The 14,857-nt window shown below is 38.6% G+C and overlaps 1 protein-coding gene across 2 annotated transcripts; it reads left to right on the top strand.

Annotated features, from left to right (window-relative positions):
* The first annotated feature begins 726 nt into the window (after positions 1-726).
* On the top strand, positions 727-14,633 carry kras (v-Ki-ras2 Kirsten rat sarcoma viral oncogene homolog). 2 transcript variants are annotated; one of them, XM_084734807.1, is made up of 6 exons: positions 727-986; positions 4,132-4,249; positions 5,171-5,349; positions 6,411-6,570; positions 9,004-9,128; positions 12,178-14,633. In XM_084734807.1, the coding sequence occupies exons 2-5, from the start codon at positions 4,139-4,141 to the stop codon at positions 9,121-9,123; spliced, it is 570 nt and encodes a 189-aa protein (XP_084590933.1). In that variant the 5' UTR covers positions 727-986; positions 4,132-4,138; the 3' UTR covers positions 9,124-9,128; positions 12,178-14,633. The 2 variants fall into 2 exon arrangements, with proteins under 2 accessions (XP_084590933.1, XP_084590934.1); XM_084734808.1 differs by lacking the exon at positions 9,004-9,128 and having other exon boundaries at positions 731-986.
* The last annotated feature ends 224 nt before the right edge of the window (positions 14,634-14,857 follow it).

The following is a 14,857-nucleotide window of genomic DNA, read 5'->3' as shown; positions in this document are numbered from 1 at the left end:
TATTAATTAGAAGGTTATTGTGCCTTTTAAAAGAGACATTCCTTTGATCGGAGCCTTAATTAAATAACTATCTATCTATAAAGTAGGTAAAATGTGGATTTATTTATGTTTCCCCCCTCGTCAGCTTTATTTATCTGGGATGAATTTAAATTGTGTGTCTGTGTTTTGTTGCGAACCGTGGATGTGTTTATGCACATTGAGTGCGCAGGAGGCAGCCTAGTGAACACTTTGGAAAACTGACAAGGGATTGCCAAATCATTTCCTTGCCTGGGAATGACGTCCCTCCAGCACAATCCAGTTATATTTAGAGCCTATATATAGTGGAGTCGCCCCCTAGGCTTTGTTGACTCTGCAGCAGGCAGCGGCAGGAGATCACCATAACTGAGAGGAGACGTCCTAAACTGACACCATGTGACCAACATAGTTTAAATATTGTTTGTGATCACTGAAGCATAAAGATAAATCACTATGTCTGTCTTATAAAATTGTCAAATAAATAAACATCTAATAAAATGTACACACATTCATTTGAGAAGCGCATTATTTACATAGCTAATCAGGGTTAATGTGCCATACATTTACAGTTAGATATGAAAACACATATAGTGCATTTACAGGGGACAAAAGACAGCCTAACTCTGCCGATATTGCGACACAGAGTGAAGTGATATGCCCCAAACCGGTTGAAATCCCCAGCTATGCTTTCTGGGTAAAGTGCGCCCCGGTATCCGCCCATATTCGCTTAAAGGAGGCCAACCTGAACAGCTAGGCCGGACGCTGCTGGATCAAATGGAAAGTTCAATCGATTAAATTTGCCCACTTTTGTTGCATGTTCCCGCTTGGTTGTGGAAAACGAGGTAGACCGACTTAAATGCGGCCGTTTCGGTGTGAAATAGGAAATGCAGAGATCGTGTGAAACGAGAGGATTATCATCAGCTTGACTTATTTGGTCGCTACTTCGGACGCGGAACTCCACTCGCTAAAAGGTAAAACAAATGGATAAGATTGATACATGTGTATCGCTTTAGGTTTTGTTGCAACAATGTACATACGAATTTATTATACTGGCCACTATGACCGCTGTGTAATCACTGAATTATATCATTTGTGGTGGAAATATTCATTTTCGTTGTGAGTGCAAACTACGCCCAATTGTTAACCTCACGTCTGGCCCTGCACTGCAGACCGCTGGGTTAGCTTGTCAATGGCGGCTTCACAATCCGCACCTTTCCCTTTTGAATGAATGATACCGAGTTTGTCCCGGGCACACGGTTTATACAATGCTACATTGATGAATTATTCTTGTAAACCACGTTAGATTAGCTCACGGGGGCTAGTTAGCTCAGTTTTGAGACTGTGGGCGAGCTCCAGTGCTAAGCTAGCTAACAGCAGCAGGCTGGTTATTTAAACACAGTGCTCTGAGGGTTTCACTCAACCAACCTGGCAACCCTGCCTGCGGGCACACAGTAGTGGATTTAAATCAAATTCCTTTCGACTTTTAAGCCCGCTCTAGGTGTTATTGCCTGCTTGGGCTTTAGCAGAAAAGTGGGCAGGCCTGTTCAAACCTTAGGTGGCAAACTGTTATAAAGTAGCCTAATGTTTACATGGTTGCTGTATTAATCGTACATTTCTGCAGTGCTGGTGGTTCTCCTGGTGTAAAACTGTTTGAATAATGCTGTTTTGCACCGACTATAACCTTGTTAGTGATGTAGTAAATAAAAAAGGTGTGTACACAATGCCATCCAGATGATGTCAACATAAGCCAAACAACCATGACTGGCAGAGTCACACTGCGAGGAAATTATTGTTCGATTTAAATGCCACAGCATCAGAACTCCACCATAGTTTGAGGTAGGACTGCACAATAAATCGAAATAATATACATACTGATATCGGGAAGTAAAAAAAAAATATGATATTGATGTATCGTCTGATTTTCCCCCCACAGAACAAAATATACGGAATATAGCAAAGTTTTTTGCAGTGATCTCTGCAAAGTGGTTAACACTTGTGATACAGATTGGTATGCCTAATGGAAGCAAGATATTTTACAGTTTACCAATAAATTTAATTGACAAAATGGCATCAAGATACTGAAACAGTAAACTGACACTGGTATTTTTTAATAATTTAGCTATAAATATTAAAAACCCACACAGAGAGAAAACTATATGTAGCCAATATATTAAACCTGACTTTAAAAAATGATAATTCTGCCCATAAAGCTAACAAATAAAAATATGCATTGTGTCTATATTGCAATACTGTATGCAGTGATACTGTAAGGAAGGTGATGTTTTGCTGCTTGTATTTTATGAAAACTATCAATAGTATAAAGAACCCACCACCATTTGCATAAAATCCAACTTTCATAAAAGCTAAACTTTTTTATGCAGTCAAAAGTGAAGATGATAACAACACTACTATTTATGGCTGAGGGTTTAAACGTAACACAAAATATACCACTGCCGCAAAACATTGCATATATCACAGTTTAGTGTTTTTGAAATCAATACAGCATCACAAAACATATTGTGATAGTCAAGTGTATCTATATTCTTACACCCCTAATTTGAGGTAGGACTAAACAGAAAAATATTATCAAAATAGCAGTATGGCCACATGCAATATACAAATCAGAAGTGCTACATTTTTTTGATATAAAGTCTAAATATGTCACAACATACCTTTAATAAATGAGGCACTGTGGAGCCACAGAGATGTTCTGGCCTACAAATCATATTCTCCAGACCTAAAGGAACTTTTTGATATACCCCTAGCAAAAATCATCATTAGTTATATTTTTTTTTCCAGTGAAAAGAAATGTAAAAAAATACGATTCACACCAACATTGTGACTCATATTGCAATCACAATATTTGTCAACATGAAAGCAATATGATTTTTTTTGTGTGTATTATTCAGCCCTTGTTTGAGGCATCACACTGTAATGTACGCTGTGAATTTGTCAGTGTGTTTTTAACTGTACTACAATACAGATGAGGGTGAGAAAGCTGAGTTAATTTGTTATTGAACCAAAAATTAGATGTATCCCTCCTCCACATCCCTTTTTGTTGTTGAACAGACTTGACAGCTAACTGCACATGTAGCTACTACATTCAGTCAAAGGCACTTTCACTGCCAAATAAGATGAAAAGTGATGGTATTTCCACCTGCATGGCAAACCTGTGCCTTTCAAGTGTTGCTGGAATGGCCTGTGACATTGTCAGTAGTCTTATCTGCTCAGGTAAAGATAAGATCACAGCCACACTGTAATACATGTAAATCACAGGCTGTGTTGGGCGTAATACTTATAACATGCTGATCATTTCAGAGTGTTGAGAGTATTAACAAGTGTAAAAAAGTAGGCTCTACCTTTTGTTGGCCAAATACACATCACACATCACATCTTATTCTGGTTTTTGTTTGTTCTAGAAAAGGCAATAATATTCAGTGGAACACCTCCCTGACTGCAGGCTGTGCAGAGCTGTGAGCAGCATGTACTGTAACTTCTGAAAAGGCCAGCTGCCACTATTGATGGGTGCTCCTCCACAAAGCGGACAGACAGCAGAGAGCCTCCCAGTCGCTTGTCAATTTTGGAGCCTTAATGCAATGTCATAGATTTCTGCCTGGGGTTAGTTTCTGTTGTGTGGCTGCTACTCAGAAAACACCACTGATTGTGTCGCTGAATATAATTATGTATTCATAACTAGTAAATTCTGTTACTTCAGTACCTGATTATTTGTGATATGTAATACTAAAAGGGGCGTTTTATAGATGAAAAGCAAAATAAACATGGTGGTATGAAATCAAATTTTCCAGTGAATCAGCACTGTCATTAAAAGAATAATTGAGTTTTTTTTTTTTTTTATACATAACTCTGTTTGAGTTACTCAATGGCAGTCATGTTGATAGATTAACATTTTCTCAGCCTGCCAGTACTGAGGAAGCAGATTTCCCAGCAAACCCACGACTTTTCAGACAGAAATGAAGAGCAGTAAATGGAGTTAGTTGACAAAATGGTCATAAGTGACAATTCAGTGCTCGGAAGAATCTTTGCTGGTGCTCCAGATGAATTGATGCTGTGTCTGTTGAAATATCTAATAGCATAATGTGCTTTTTCGTCCCACAGGTGAATCATGACAGAATATAAGCTGGTAGTGGTGGGAGCTGGTGGCGTTGGCAAGAGCGCACTTACTATTCAGCTCATCCAGAATCACTTTGTGGATGAATATGACCCCACCATTGAGGTAAAGAAACTGCATGTGTGTATGCATGTACGTGTATGTGTGTGCACTGTCCATGGTTTTGTGTGCACTTTGTTATGGGAGCAGAATGAGGAGAAACTCCTCTAAAAAAAGGAGCTGTAGCAGGTTCTTCTGGTTTAAGTCTTAAAAAGACACCAAACAGGTTTTTAATAACTTTCCATGACTGCCTGCCTGCTTTCTCAGGGGGCCAACCTACACACAGTCTCACTATGATATCAATCAATTATTGATGTGCTGTTGCAAGTTAGAGCTCCATTAAAGATTATTTGAATACTAGATAACATCTGAAACAATAGCTGCTCGCTGGATCAGCCGGTAATTATTTGTGTTGGATCAGATTGAGTGTGGCCATCAGTGTGATGAAAAGCTGGAGTGCTGCTTTGACGCAGTGGAAACGGGGACCTCCATTACAATGTGAGGTCTGCTGGAAACTGGAGTGCCCTACTACAGCTAGAGTAGGGCAATAATTAAATGTAGTCCTGTGACGTCTGTCAGCAAAATCATGTCAAATCAATCATGTCGTGAAGCGATGTAAATGCTGTTTTAATAAAAGGGTCATTTTGCATATGTTTATATTACTTCTTGCGACATTTCACTATACTGAACATGTGTGTTTTGCTTGTTATGTATAAATATCTACATTTGATTTGATTATTAGGGTATTACTTTTCATTCATTTTAATACAACCAAAGATAATTTTAAAAAAAGATGTAGAGTTGCAGTGTTTAATGCCATGGATGATAGACCAATGACAACAATAAGTACTGTATAAAGAAAATTAATAATTCCTAAATTATTACATCTATAACCAACCACCTCTTAAAGTTTTTAAGCTGCTACTTGGATAACCAGTCCAATTAATCCCAGGGTTCTGAATGCTTTCTGACCTCCTATTCCATCAGGACTCCTACAGAAAGCAGGTAGTGATTGACGGAGAGACGTGTCTGCTGGACATCCTGGACACTGCAGGTCAGGAGGAGTACAGCGCCATGAGGGATCAGTATATGAGGACAGGGGAGGGCTTCCTCTGTGTCTTTGCCATCAACAACACCAAGTCCTTTGAGGACATTCACCACTATAGGTGAGCTAAGGGAAACAAAGAATGTGAAAGCATTGTTTTAATTGGTGTTAAAAGGGGCAACATTTTTGGGTGTCCCAATGGCCTAAGGGTGTAAGCCACTGACCACTGTAATGTGTAATGAAGGCTAAAAATGTACAGAAAAGTGACAAGATTTAATAAAGATTTTATATGTGGTAGTTTGATTGTTGCATCTGTTGCCACATTGATCTTTACCATGTTGTTCATAGCTGATGACCCTTTGATTTGTCATAGTTTTTTGCATCTCCATATAATTAAATGTGACAAATTTCTTTAATTAGCATATTGTAGGTCACAGTTCTCATATTTTTACCATTCCATTTACTAAGGTTGTCAAAAGTATTGATACTTAAATATTTTTCATTACCACATTATTAAAAAGACTAAAACATATGATAGTATTGAAAGTACTGAAGCGCTCGCTCAAGAGCTAGGTCAGTATTTATTGTCTTAAATTTGACATGGAGCAAAACCAGACACTGTTCACTGACTTTTTCTGTACCAGCAGTGTGTGCAGGTCATTAATTAAAAAAAAAATAAAACTTCTGTTTTTCTGTTGTTTTTTTATGCTAGTATTGTATCAAAAATTAAAAGTCTAGCTTGACGACCAAAAGTTTAAATATGCACAAATTCAGAATTTTATTATGCAGAAAATTCTGTGATGGTTGCAATATATGTTTGTACAAATGATCTTATTCTAACTCTGATTATGGTTTTAATTATAGTTACACTGAACCAAATACCATGCATTCTAAAAATACAATTATCAGTTAGTATCAGAAATACCAAAGATATAAAAAAAATAACTAATTCAAGTCCCCATTTCTGTCTTGCCTGTAATTTGCTTTGCAGCATAGCAAAACCAGACAGTGTTCAGTGACTTCTTCTGTACCAGCGCTATGTGCAGGTTAATAGAAGAAGTAGTAGAAGTATTGTGTCAAAGTTTAAAATTCTGATCGTGACAACTCTATCCATCTTATATAAAGTAATATAATATTGAATGGAAGTCCAATTAAATTTCTTTTGTGTCTGTCAATGTTCAGAGAACAGATTAAGCGGGTGAAGGACTCCGAGGACGTCCCCATGGTGTTGGTGGGGAACAAGTGTGACCTCCCGTCCCGGACAGTGGACACCAAGCAGGCTCAGGACTTAGCACGCAGCTATGGCATTCCCTTTATTGAGACCTCAGCCAAAACCAGACAGGTGAGTGTGCAGCCAGAGACTGCACGCCCTCAAGACTCAAACAGTTGAACATTTCAGTCTTTCATTGAACTCTTTCATTGAGTATTCCAGGTCTGTAGAGCATGTTGAATGGTGAGAAGGTGCATGAGGTCTCAGGGGGGTATGGGCTTGATGGACACAGCAGTCCTTCTATAAATTTCACTTTGAAATCAAATTATTTTTCCAGAGAGATTAAGCTCATTGTAATTTTGTTCCTGCAAAGGCTTGATAATCTTGTGCACTTGGATCACAAGAAAAACTTAAAGTCTTGAGTCATGTGGTGCTGTTGATTTGTGTCATATTCAGTGGCTCTAATGGTCCTGTTTATAATAATGTTGCTCGGAAATGTCTCAGGCAATGCGCTTCACATCGTTAAATCCTCTTTGGTTGATTGAATTTTGTATTTATGGGTGATAATGTAATCATTGCATGCTACTCTGTCATGGATATGTGAAATTATGCCAACATAAGGGCCATCTTCAAAGGATCCTGCATTATGAATAATCAGCAAATCAGTAAATGTGTGTCAAGGAGTCTGCATGAAAGGACAAACTGTCGTTAATTACTTAGGGGGGTTAATGATTCTGCTTACTGGTTACTGTGACTGGGTGCTGGAAGATTTGCCGTGGCGTAGTCACATCAAATGGTGTGTGTGTGTTGTGAGCATGCCCTTAGGTGGCTGACCGGCTGACGCAGTGATCTGTAAACACATCCTTTCCTGGTCTCTCTGACCTGGGGTGAATCACAGCTCCTTCTGGTGCGGGGAAATTAATGACACAATGATTGATTTCTTACAGCTCTATTCACCTCTTTCCACCTGAGTGTACCAATAATTCGCTATCCACATGATGCTGCTGCCGCTGTTGGACCAACAGCAACTGTCTCTTGCATTCAGAACCACCCAATATTTTCCAAATGTCAGTGATTTTTATCCGACTGCTCATGAAGTAAATTACACACTCAAAATATTAATGCATGCACTGCTCTATACAGTTAAAGTGGTACTCTACCCTAATCTTTGTAGTGTCACTCACTTACTCATTGTGGGCTGAAAAGGTAGCTGTTTTCACTGTATATAGTTTTTATTTTTAGTTTGGTTTAAATGGATTCCACTGATGAAAATTAATTATCAAACTACAAACTAGTGCTGCTCCATCATCCACATCTTTAATGTCCACATGTGTGCTTCTGTCAGAGCTTAAAGAGATGGTTCTGATTATTTGAAGTGGGCTTGTATGAGATATTTATCAATGTTCAGTGCATTATCTACAGTAGCTGCAGGAGTACCAGTGTAGGAAGCTAAGCGATGTACTGCCGTGGACAGTGTCAGCAACAAAAGGTATCTAGCAATATTAAATAAATCCACCTAATATCAGTTTCAGTGTACGCTATATTTAGAATATTTTCATCACTTGACTTTGCTGTGACAGCCTTTTCTGACAGAAAACTGCCCTTGTGTAAGCCGTCTCCAAACCAACCAACTTTCACTGGCAAAATCAATAGTTTTACCTTGTAGACCATGGGAGTTGCTGGCCTACAGCTGCATCAGTCTGTTAGTTTGTGTTAATGTGTGACTTCATTGTTTTAAGATCGTAATTCAGATCCACCGAAGTCACACAGCAACACAAACAAACTAACAGCACATCGGTGCAGCAGTAGTCCAGCAACTCCTGTGTTCTGCAAAGAAAATTACTGATTTCGCCTATAGAGTTTGGTTTGTTTGGAGAGAGTGATATTTGGCTTATAGGATAGCAGTTGCCTCCCTGGTGGCAAGGTAAAGTGGTGAAAATATTCTAAATGTAGCATACACTTAAACTGAGATTGAGTTGTTGTTGTTTTTTTTGTTTTTTTTACATGGGTCGTGAACTGGCTAAAATACCTTTTGCTGCCGACCCTGTCCTCAGCAGTTCATTGCTCAGCTTCTGTGCTTGTACTTCTCTCTGTTCCTAGAAAGCGGGGGTGTGCCGACCATCCACTGTAGGTAATACACCATTGATAAGTACCTCATACAACTCCATATAAAATAATACGAACTATCCCTTTAAAAGGCTTAACACAGTGACAGTGCGGTTATTACGTTTTTTTGGGAACATTCTGAGTGGAGGAAATTTTTACAGTGCTATGTTAAATTTTTTTTTTTTGACTTAAAACCTTGTGGAGTTCAATCTTGTCACAGCTTCTCTTCACTGAGAGCAAGGAGTCAGCCATCCTTTTTAAGCCTACAGGAGGTGAGGCTTCGATATTCACACAATGGATTTTGGGTGGAGTATCACTTTATTTAGATGAGGCCCACCAGACATTACAAGTAGACCAACCCTCCTTTTGTGTCTGTAAGCTGTAACACATGCACCCAGTATGCAAAGTATGTCCTCCTGTATTCCTCAGCATTGAGGGAAGTTGTGTCTTATACTGCAGAGAGTGGAAGATGCCTTTTACACTCTGGTACGGGAGATCAGGCTGTACCGGCTCAATAAGATCAGCAAGGAAGAAAAGACTCCGCGCTGTGTCAAGCTTAGAAAGTGTGTTGTGATGTGAAAGGGGTAAGTGTATTCAGCCGCGTGCCCACCAGCTCTGTGTGTCTGTGTGTGTGTTGTCAATGGGGATTGTGGAGACAAGGCGATAGGAGAAGACATGCAATGAGAGCTGGTGCTTCATGGGTTCTCAAAGCTAACCTGCTGGTTTCTACTGGGGCTGGTGGTGAAGCTCTAACAGGAGGCTGAAACGGCCAATGATTTCTTCCCTTTTCAGTGTCTCTGTGGATCATGGCTGATCATAATCTTAGCCTGTTTTCACACTGGCTTCGATTACTTGAGTCTGAACGCGGGTTCGTTTGTCCCTCCCCCTTCCTGCTAACCCCACTGGTCTGCTTTCACACTTGTCTACTTCTGTTCCAATCTGGGGGTATGTTTCCCTTCTTACCTGATAAAGGTGCAAGTGTTTACCCTTGCAACATCTGAATGGGATGAAAAGGGGGAAAAGAGGAAAAAAGCCCATGCATCCATCTACTGCTACGCTACTTGAAGAAAAAACACATCAGATACAACAGTGAAATATTTTCTATCTGCTTTATTGGTAATATAAAAAACACTAAAATGCATTGTTTTTCCTGTGAGAAAAGGATTGCATTTCTGACTGAACACAAGTCATACTACAATTGGCCAAGAGCCAGTCAGACCATAGACATATATACATATATACATTGGACTGAGCACAAATGGCCTGTAAACAAAAGGAAATGAATGAGGACGCTGTGATTTTTCTGGATAAAAAGCACTATAATATTTCCATTATTCAACTGACTTCAATGAGTCATTTTTATGTTCAAGGGTTCAAGACCTATGTTCTGCTTAGGTAAGAAAAAGTTTCTTTTCCTAACACTACATAGATCATTAAGCCATGAATATAGCATTAGTCATTGAAATTGATTGAGAGATGTGACTGTCGTAGTTTCTTTTATCCAGAAAAAGTCAGCTTACCTGTTTATTTGTAGCCGATTTGTTCACAGGCCACTTTTGTCCGGTCCAGTATGGTGGGGACACTGACATATTGCAATAATGGGATGAAGTGGTCAATGTGGCATCTGCAGATATGACTGTAAACCAGACCACCTCCTTTGGGTTGACTTGGTGAAGGATTCTGCACTCATTCAAAATAAGCATTCATATTACCAAATCTTATGGTGAATCATTCCCAGATTTGAACTAGACTATCTGTGTGAGAGCGTCCTAATCTGGAGAAATCATCATGAAGAAAGGGGTATGGGTTGGTGAGCCAATGTGTGTGATTATGAAGGCGATTATGGTGAAGCTGGGACCAAATCATGTGCTGCAGTGTTTCCCCAGGAGAGGATGTGTTCTAAGAAAGCGGCAGATTTGTTGTAAACAATAATTGTGTGTGTGTGTTTGTGGGTGAGAGAGTTTTTCTTGTGGTCACAAATCTCCTTTAGACTTTATTCTTTCCTTTTCTGCTGTCTTTGTCTCAACCTGAAGTGAGCTCTTCGTGAGTAGCTCTTTACTCTGCAGCTCCTTGCAGGTTCATCATTACATTTATTACCCTACACAAACATACTTGCCTCAGTGTGGCATCAACAGACACTAGCTGCGTTTACATGAAGCCTTTTTATTCACTGATAATCAGAAAAAGAGCTCAGAAAGAGTATAAAAGCTTCACTTAAATACCCCAGTCAGAATAAATTGAAAAAAAAATTGCTGTAAAAGTTGCCTTTTTTAAAATAAACTTTCAGTTTTTCACCTGGGGAAGACATGTCTCTCCTTTTATTTGTTGCTTATGAGATTTCTACTTCTTTTCTGAGTGTTGCATCTTTCCCAGGGGAACCATCTTCAAATAGTTCATGTTTATTAGTTTTAGAGGAATAAACAGACGGCTCACCTTCTGTTCAATAACTCTGTTAGAGGAATATTTTTATAAAACTGTTGCTTGAGTACAAACCCACAATACTTGTGCCAAGCACTCGATGCAGGTCCATCTTTAACAGTTTGCTTGTGTTGGCGGACTGAACATTGACTACTGCAAATTTAAATGGGACAACTTGTTCTGTCATTTTATTTAGCGGCCATTTAAACACGTGGGAGCTGTAAATTTGGATTGATTACATTTAGAGGGAAAAGAAATTGGCTCATGTTACTGCAGCTACTGTCTGTGTTGTTGTCAGTGGGAACTCTGCTGACATTTATTCTGGAATGTGTCTCACGGTCTCAACTGGTTTGATGAATTTACCTGCACTCTGATGTGTGACACTTGACAGAAGATTTGTCAGAACTGATGCGCCAAAATTATTCTTGGAGATTTAAAGGCCCAGTGTGTAAGATTTACAGGGAATATAGGCTAATTTTCATGCGTGTGTTTTCAAACAAGTTTTATATCAAATGGATCAAAAAGAGGTTTCAATTTCAATCATCAAAATTGAAATGAAAGGCAGAATTGGCACTGCACCCAGTATTTTTTTTCTCTCTCCACTCATGCCTACTTGTGGCTTTCAAAGAGAAAAACACTTCAAAGACGACATAGCAGCAGTGTAGCTTACCAGCGATTACCTTATACATATCTTACAATGGCCTATTTATATAGGCAGAGGGAGTGGGTCCTCTTACACAGAGGCCGCCATGTTGCACTGCTATGTTTCTACAATAGCCCAGAACAAAAACAAACAGTTTCTCTTGATTCGAATTGTTTTCGTGCGAGGTTTATGGCCACCGGAGGACTGTGCTAGATGCCACTTGATCCTACACACTTGTCCTTTAAGTTTAATCCAACAATCACAAATATAAAAATGTTTGGAAAAATATTGAATTTAGTTCAGCTTAGTTTAGCTCTTTGGCAGAGGCATGGGTCAAGGTTACACATCAGTTTGATATTACAGATTGAAGTGTTGACTGTGGAATTTAATCTTTCCCAATTATTTTTGAGTGAAATTACCCTCTAAAATCAGCAGCCCTTGAAATTTCACCTCAGAATCAAAAAACATTGTCAACCCTTTAAATTCTGTCAGGCTGTATAACATTTGTTCTAGTGTGTAAATAACCTGTAACTCTAATAATGCTTTCTTTTTATTATTCTTTCTTTCTCCAGGGCGTTGATGATGCCTTTTACACATTAGTGCGAGAAATCCGGAAGCATAAGGAGAAGATGAGCAAGGAGGGCAAAAAGAAGAAAAAGAAGTCCAAGACAAAGTGTACACTTATGTGAATAATCACCCCTTTTCAAGACAGACTTAAAAAAAAAAGAACTATGTTGAACAGTTAAAGTAATACATTTTGTACATTACACTAAATTATTAGCCTCTTTCTCAATACCCACCATACTGAATACTAAACCTGACCCCATTTTTCTGCATTTCTGTTATTTGCTACTTGGACACAAATAAGCTTTATTTCAGTTTAGTGCCAGTTGCCCACGTGTTGGTCCAACAGCCTGTTTGATTTGATAGTTAATTTTCTATAAATGCAGAGCTGTGAGCTAATTGCATCACGGCTCATGTTTGACAAATTATTCACTGACAAATTTAAGTTTTTCCTTTCCCTTTGCTTAAAAGGTCATGACCTGCAAAAAGTTCTGTAATGCCCTTTTTTTTAAGTTTGGGATGCCAAAGAATGTTTCATCCCGATTCTCGTGCAAATATGAAGAAAGGACCAACATTCAGCCAGATGAGATCTAAATGTCCCAGCCACTGTGTAATTTCCCCGTCTCTAATGACCTCTAGGTATGACTTAGATATGTCACTGATATAAGTATGCATGCAAACTCCTACTCTTCTCCGAATGTTTTAACACCCTAATTAGCTATTAATTAATTTGCAATTTGTCAATGCTTTGTACTGTGTGGGGAGTGATTTCTTGCCTACATAAGACGTTTTTTTTTTTTCTTTTTGCATGCATTGTGTCCTAGATGACATGGGTATTGCAAACTGCCTCTGGTTGATGCATTTTATAACGGAGCCAGCAACGAGGAACTCTGACCCAAGTGGACATCATACAGTTTGGTTTTCCAGATTTATGTTAAGTAATCAGTACATGCTTGTAAGAAAAAAAATGGGCCACTTTTTGGTTGATTAAGAGATCCAGATTTTTAACGGGACGGGTAGCCAGGTTTTGTGTCGGCCATACAGTCATTTTATGTTGCAGGGATTCACGCCTCTTCACAATTGAATGTTGAACAGCTTGTTTGACCTTACTGGTCACGTATTTCCTGCTTTTCTTTGCTCTTAACTTGACTGCAGGATTGTTTAATTCATCCTGACAATAATCACATTTCATTGCTACACAATTAAAGAGTTCTCCTGTCAACATCCTCCTGCCTTCTGATTGAGGCATTCATATTTAAACAGTCTGAGGACCCTTTATCAGCTCATTATTCAATGTTTGTTAGGTTTTAAATTTGAGGATTTGTTGCTGGCCATAGAGGCGACATGCCTTGCACATTTTCCTGAGCTGTTGACTCGTCCACTTGTGACTGGCTAGGAAGCATCTTTTTAAGCAGCTTTCAGGAATATTTCTCTTGGTGTGGTGTCACAGAGGTTGTTCAAAATGTTGTCCAAATGGATTTTCAGATTCTTCCTTTTGTGGAGCTTTTGAAAGAGTTTTTGGATTAATTTCCTAAAAAGTGTTGAAATTGTACGGTGGGGCTGCCTTTCAACAGAAATGATTGTCCTGCAAAATAATCCAGTAATTTTCTCTCAAAGCTTGTGTATCGTGGTGATGTAACTGGAACTGATGTTTGTAAATGAGGCAGTAATTTGCCATAAAATTGGTTTTTAGAGAAAATTGTCTTGAATTTATTAAAAAAAAAAAGAAAAAGGCCTTGTTTCTCTCCCAGGTCAACCCGTATTTCACCTTTTCCATCATTTTTACAAGCTGTTCCCCTGGGGGTTTTTATTTGCCTTTTATGTTTGCATTAGGTGCTACATTTAGACGGTAGAAAGAGCCGAGACAACATTTACTTTGTCCTGTGTGTGTGCCCAAGAAACACACAAAATGCTGTTTTTAGGGGAGCACTGTTATTGACACAGAAAATCCAGACATGATACATTTTGCTTTCAGGATTAATGAATTTTGACCCAGTTTATTATTACCTCTTTTTTTCATGAAGTAGATAATAACTGTTAATGCAATTTTAATTATGGAACCCTCTTGTTAACAATACTGTTTAAAAAGTAGTTTTACTGAAATGTTCCTCTTCCTTTATTGCGTGCCAACAGCTGATTTCTGAAATGTATCATTTATACCTGGATCATATTTTAACAACCTTTGTATAGTTGTGATACTGAAAGGTGCATATTTTGTAAATTGTGCTTCATTTCGTTGGTGTGTCTAAATGAATGTTGCTTTAATGGAGTTTCACTCCGCTCTGTGTATGTGACTAGAGAGTGTGACTGGGTCCAGGTTCTAGGGAAGTGAATGAATGACCACTTTACAACACACCTGTTGTGGGCAGTGTAGAGTGGTGATCTGATCTCAAATGAGTCTATTTTTTGCCATGAATCTCACCACTCCTATTTAATGTGTAATAAAGAACAAAGTAAAGAGGAACTCAACTTTGTCTTTCTTTCTTAAATTGTCTTTAGTTCCCAGTTTACATTAAAATACTGGTGTCTCAGACTGAAATTGGCTCATTGCATAAAACATGTCTGCTGCATCAACATTTGGAGGTAATGATAACATAATTATTTTATCAACACTAATTTACAGTATCATAAAATGAGAATTTGCACAGCAGTTACGTATTTGTGTGAAGATCATATGTTCCCCAGCAG

This window comes from Lutjanus erythropterus, chromosome 13, assembly GCF_056507025.1.
Source record: "Lutjanus erythropterus isolate fLutEry1 chromosome 13, fLutEry1.hap2, whole genome shotgun sequence".
NCBI lineage: Eukaryota > Metazoa > Chordata > Actinopteri > Lutjaniformes > Lutjanidae > Lutjanus > Lutjanus erythropterus.
The sequence above is the reverse complement of the archived record's forward strand: the minus strand, read 5'-3'. Positions and strand labels throughout refer to the sequence as shown.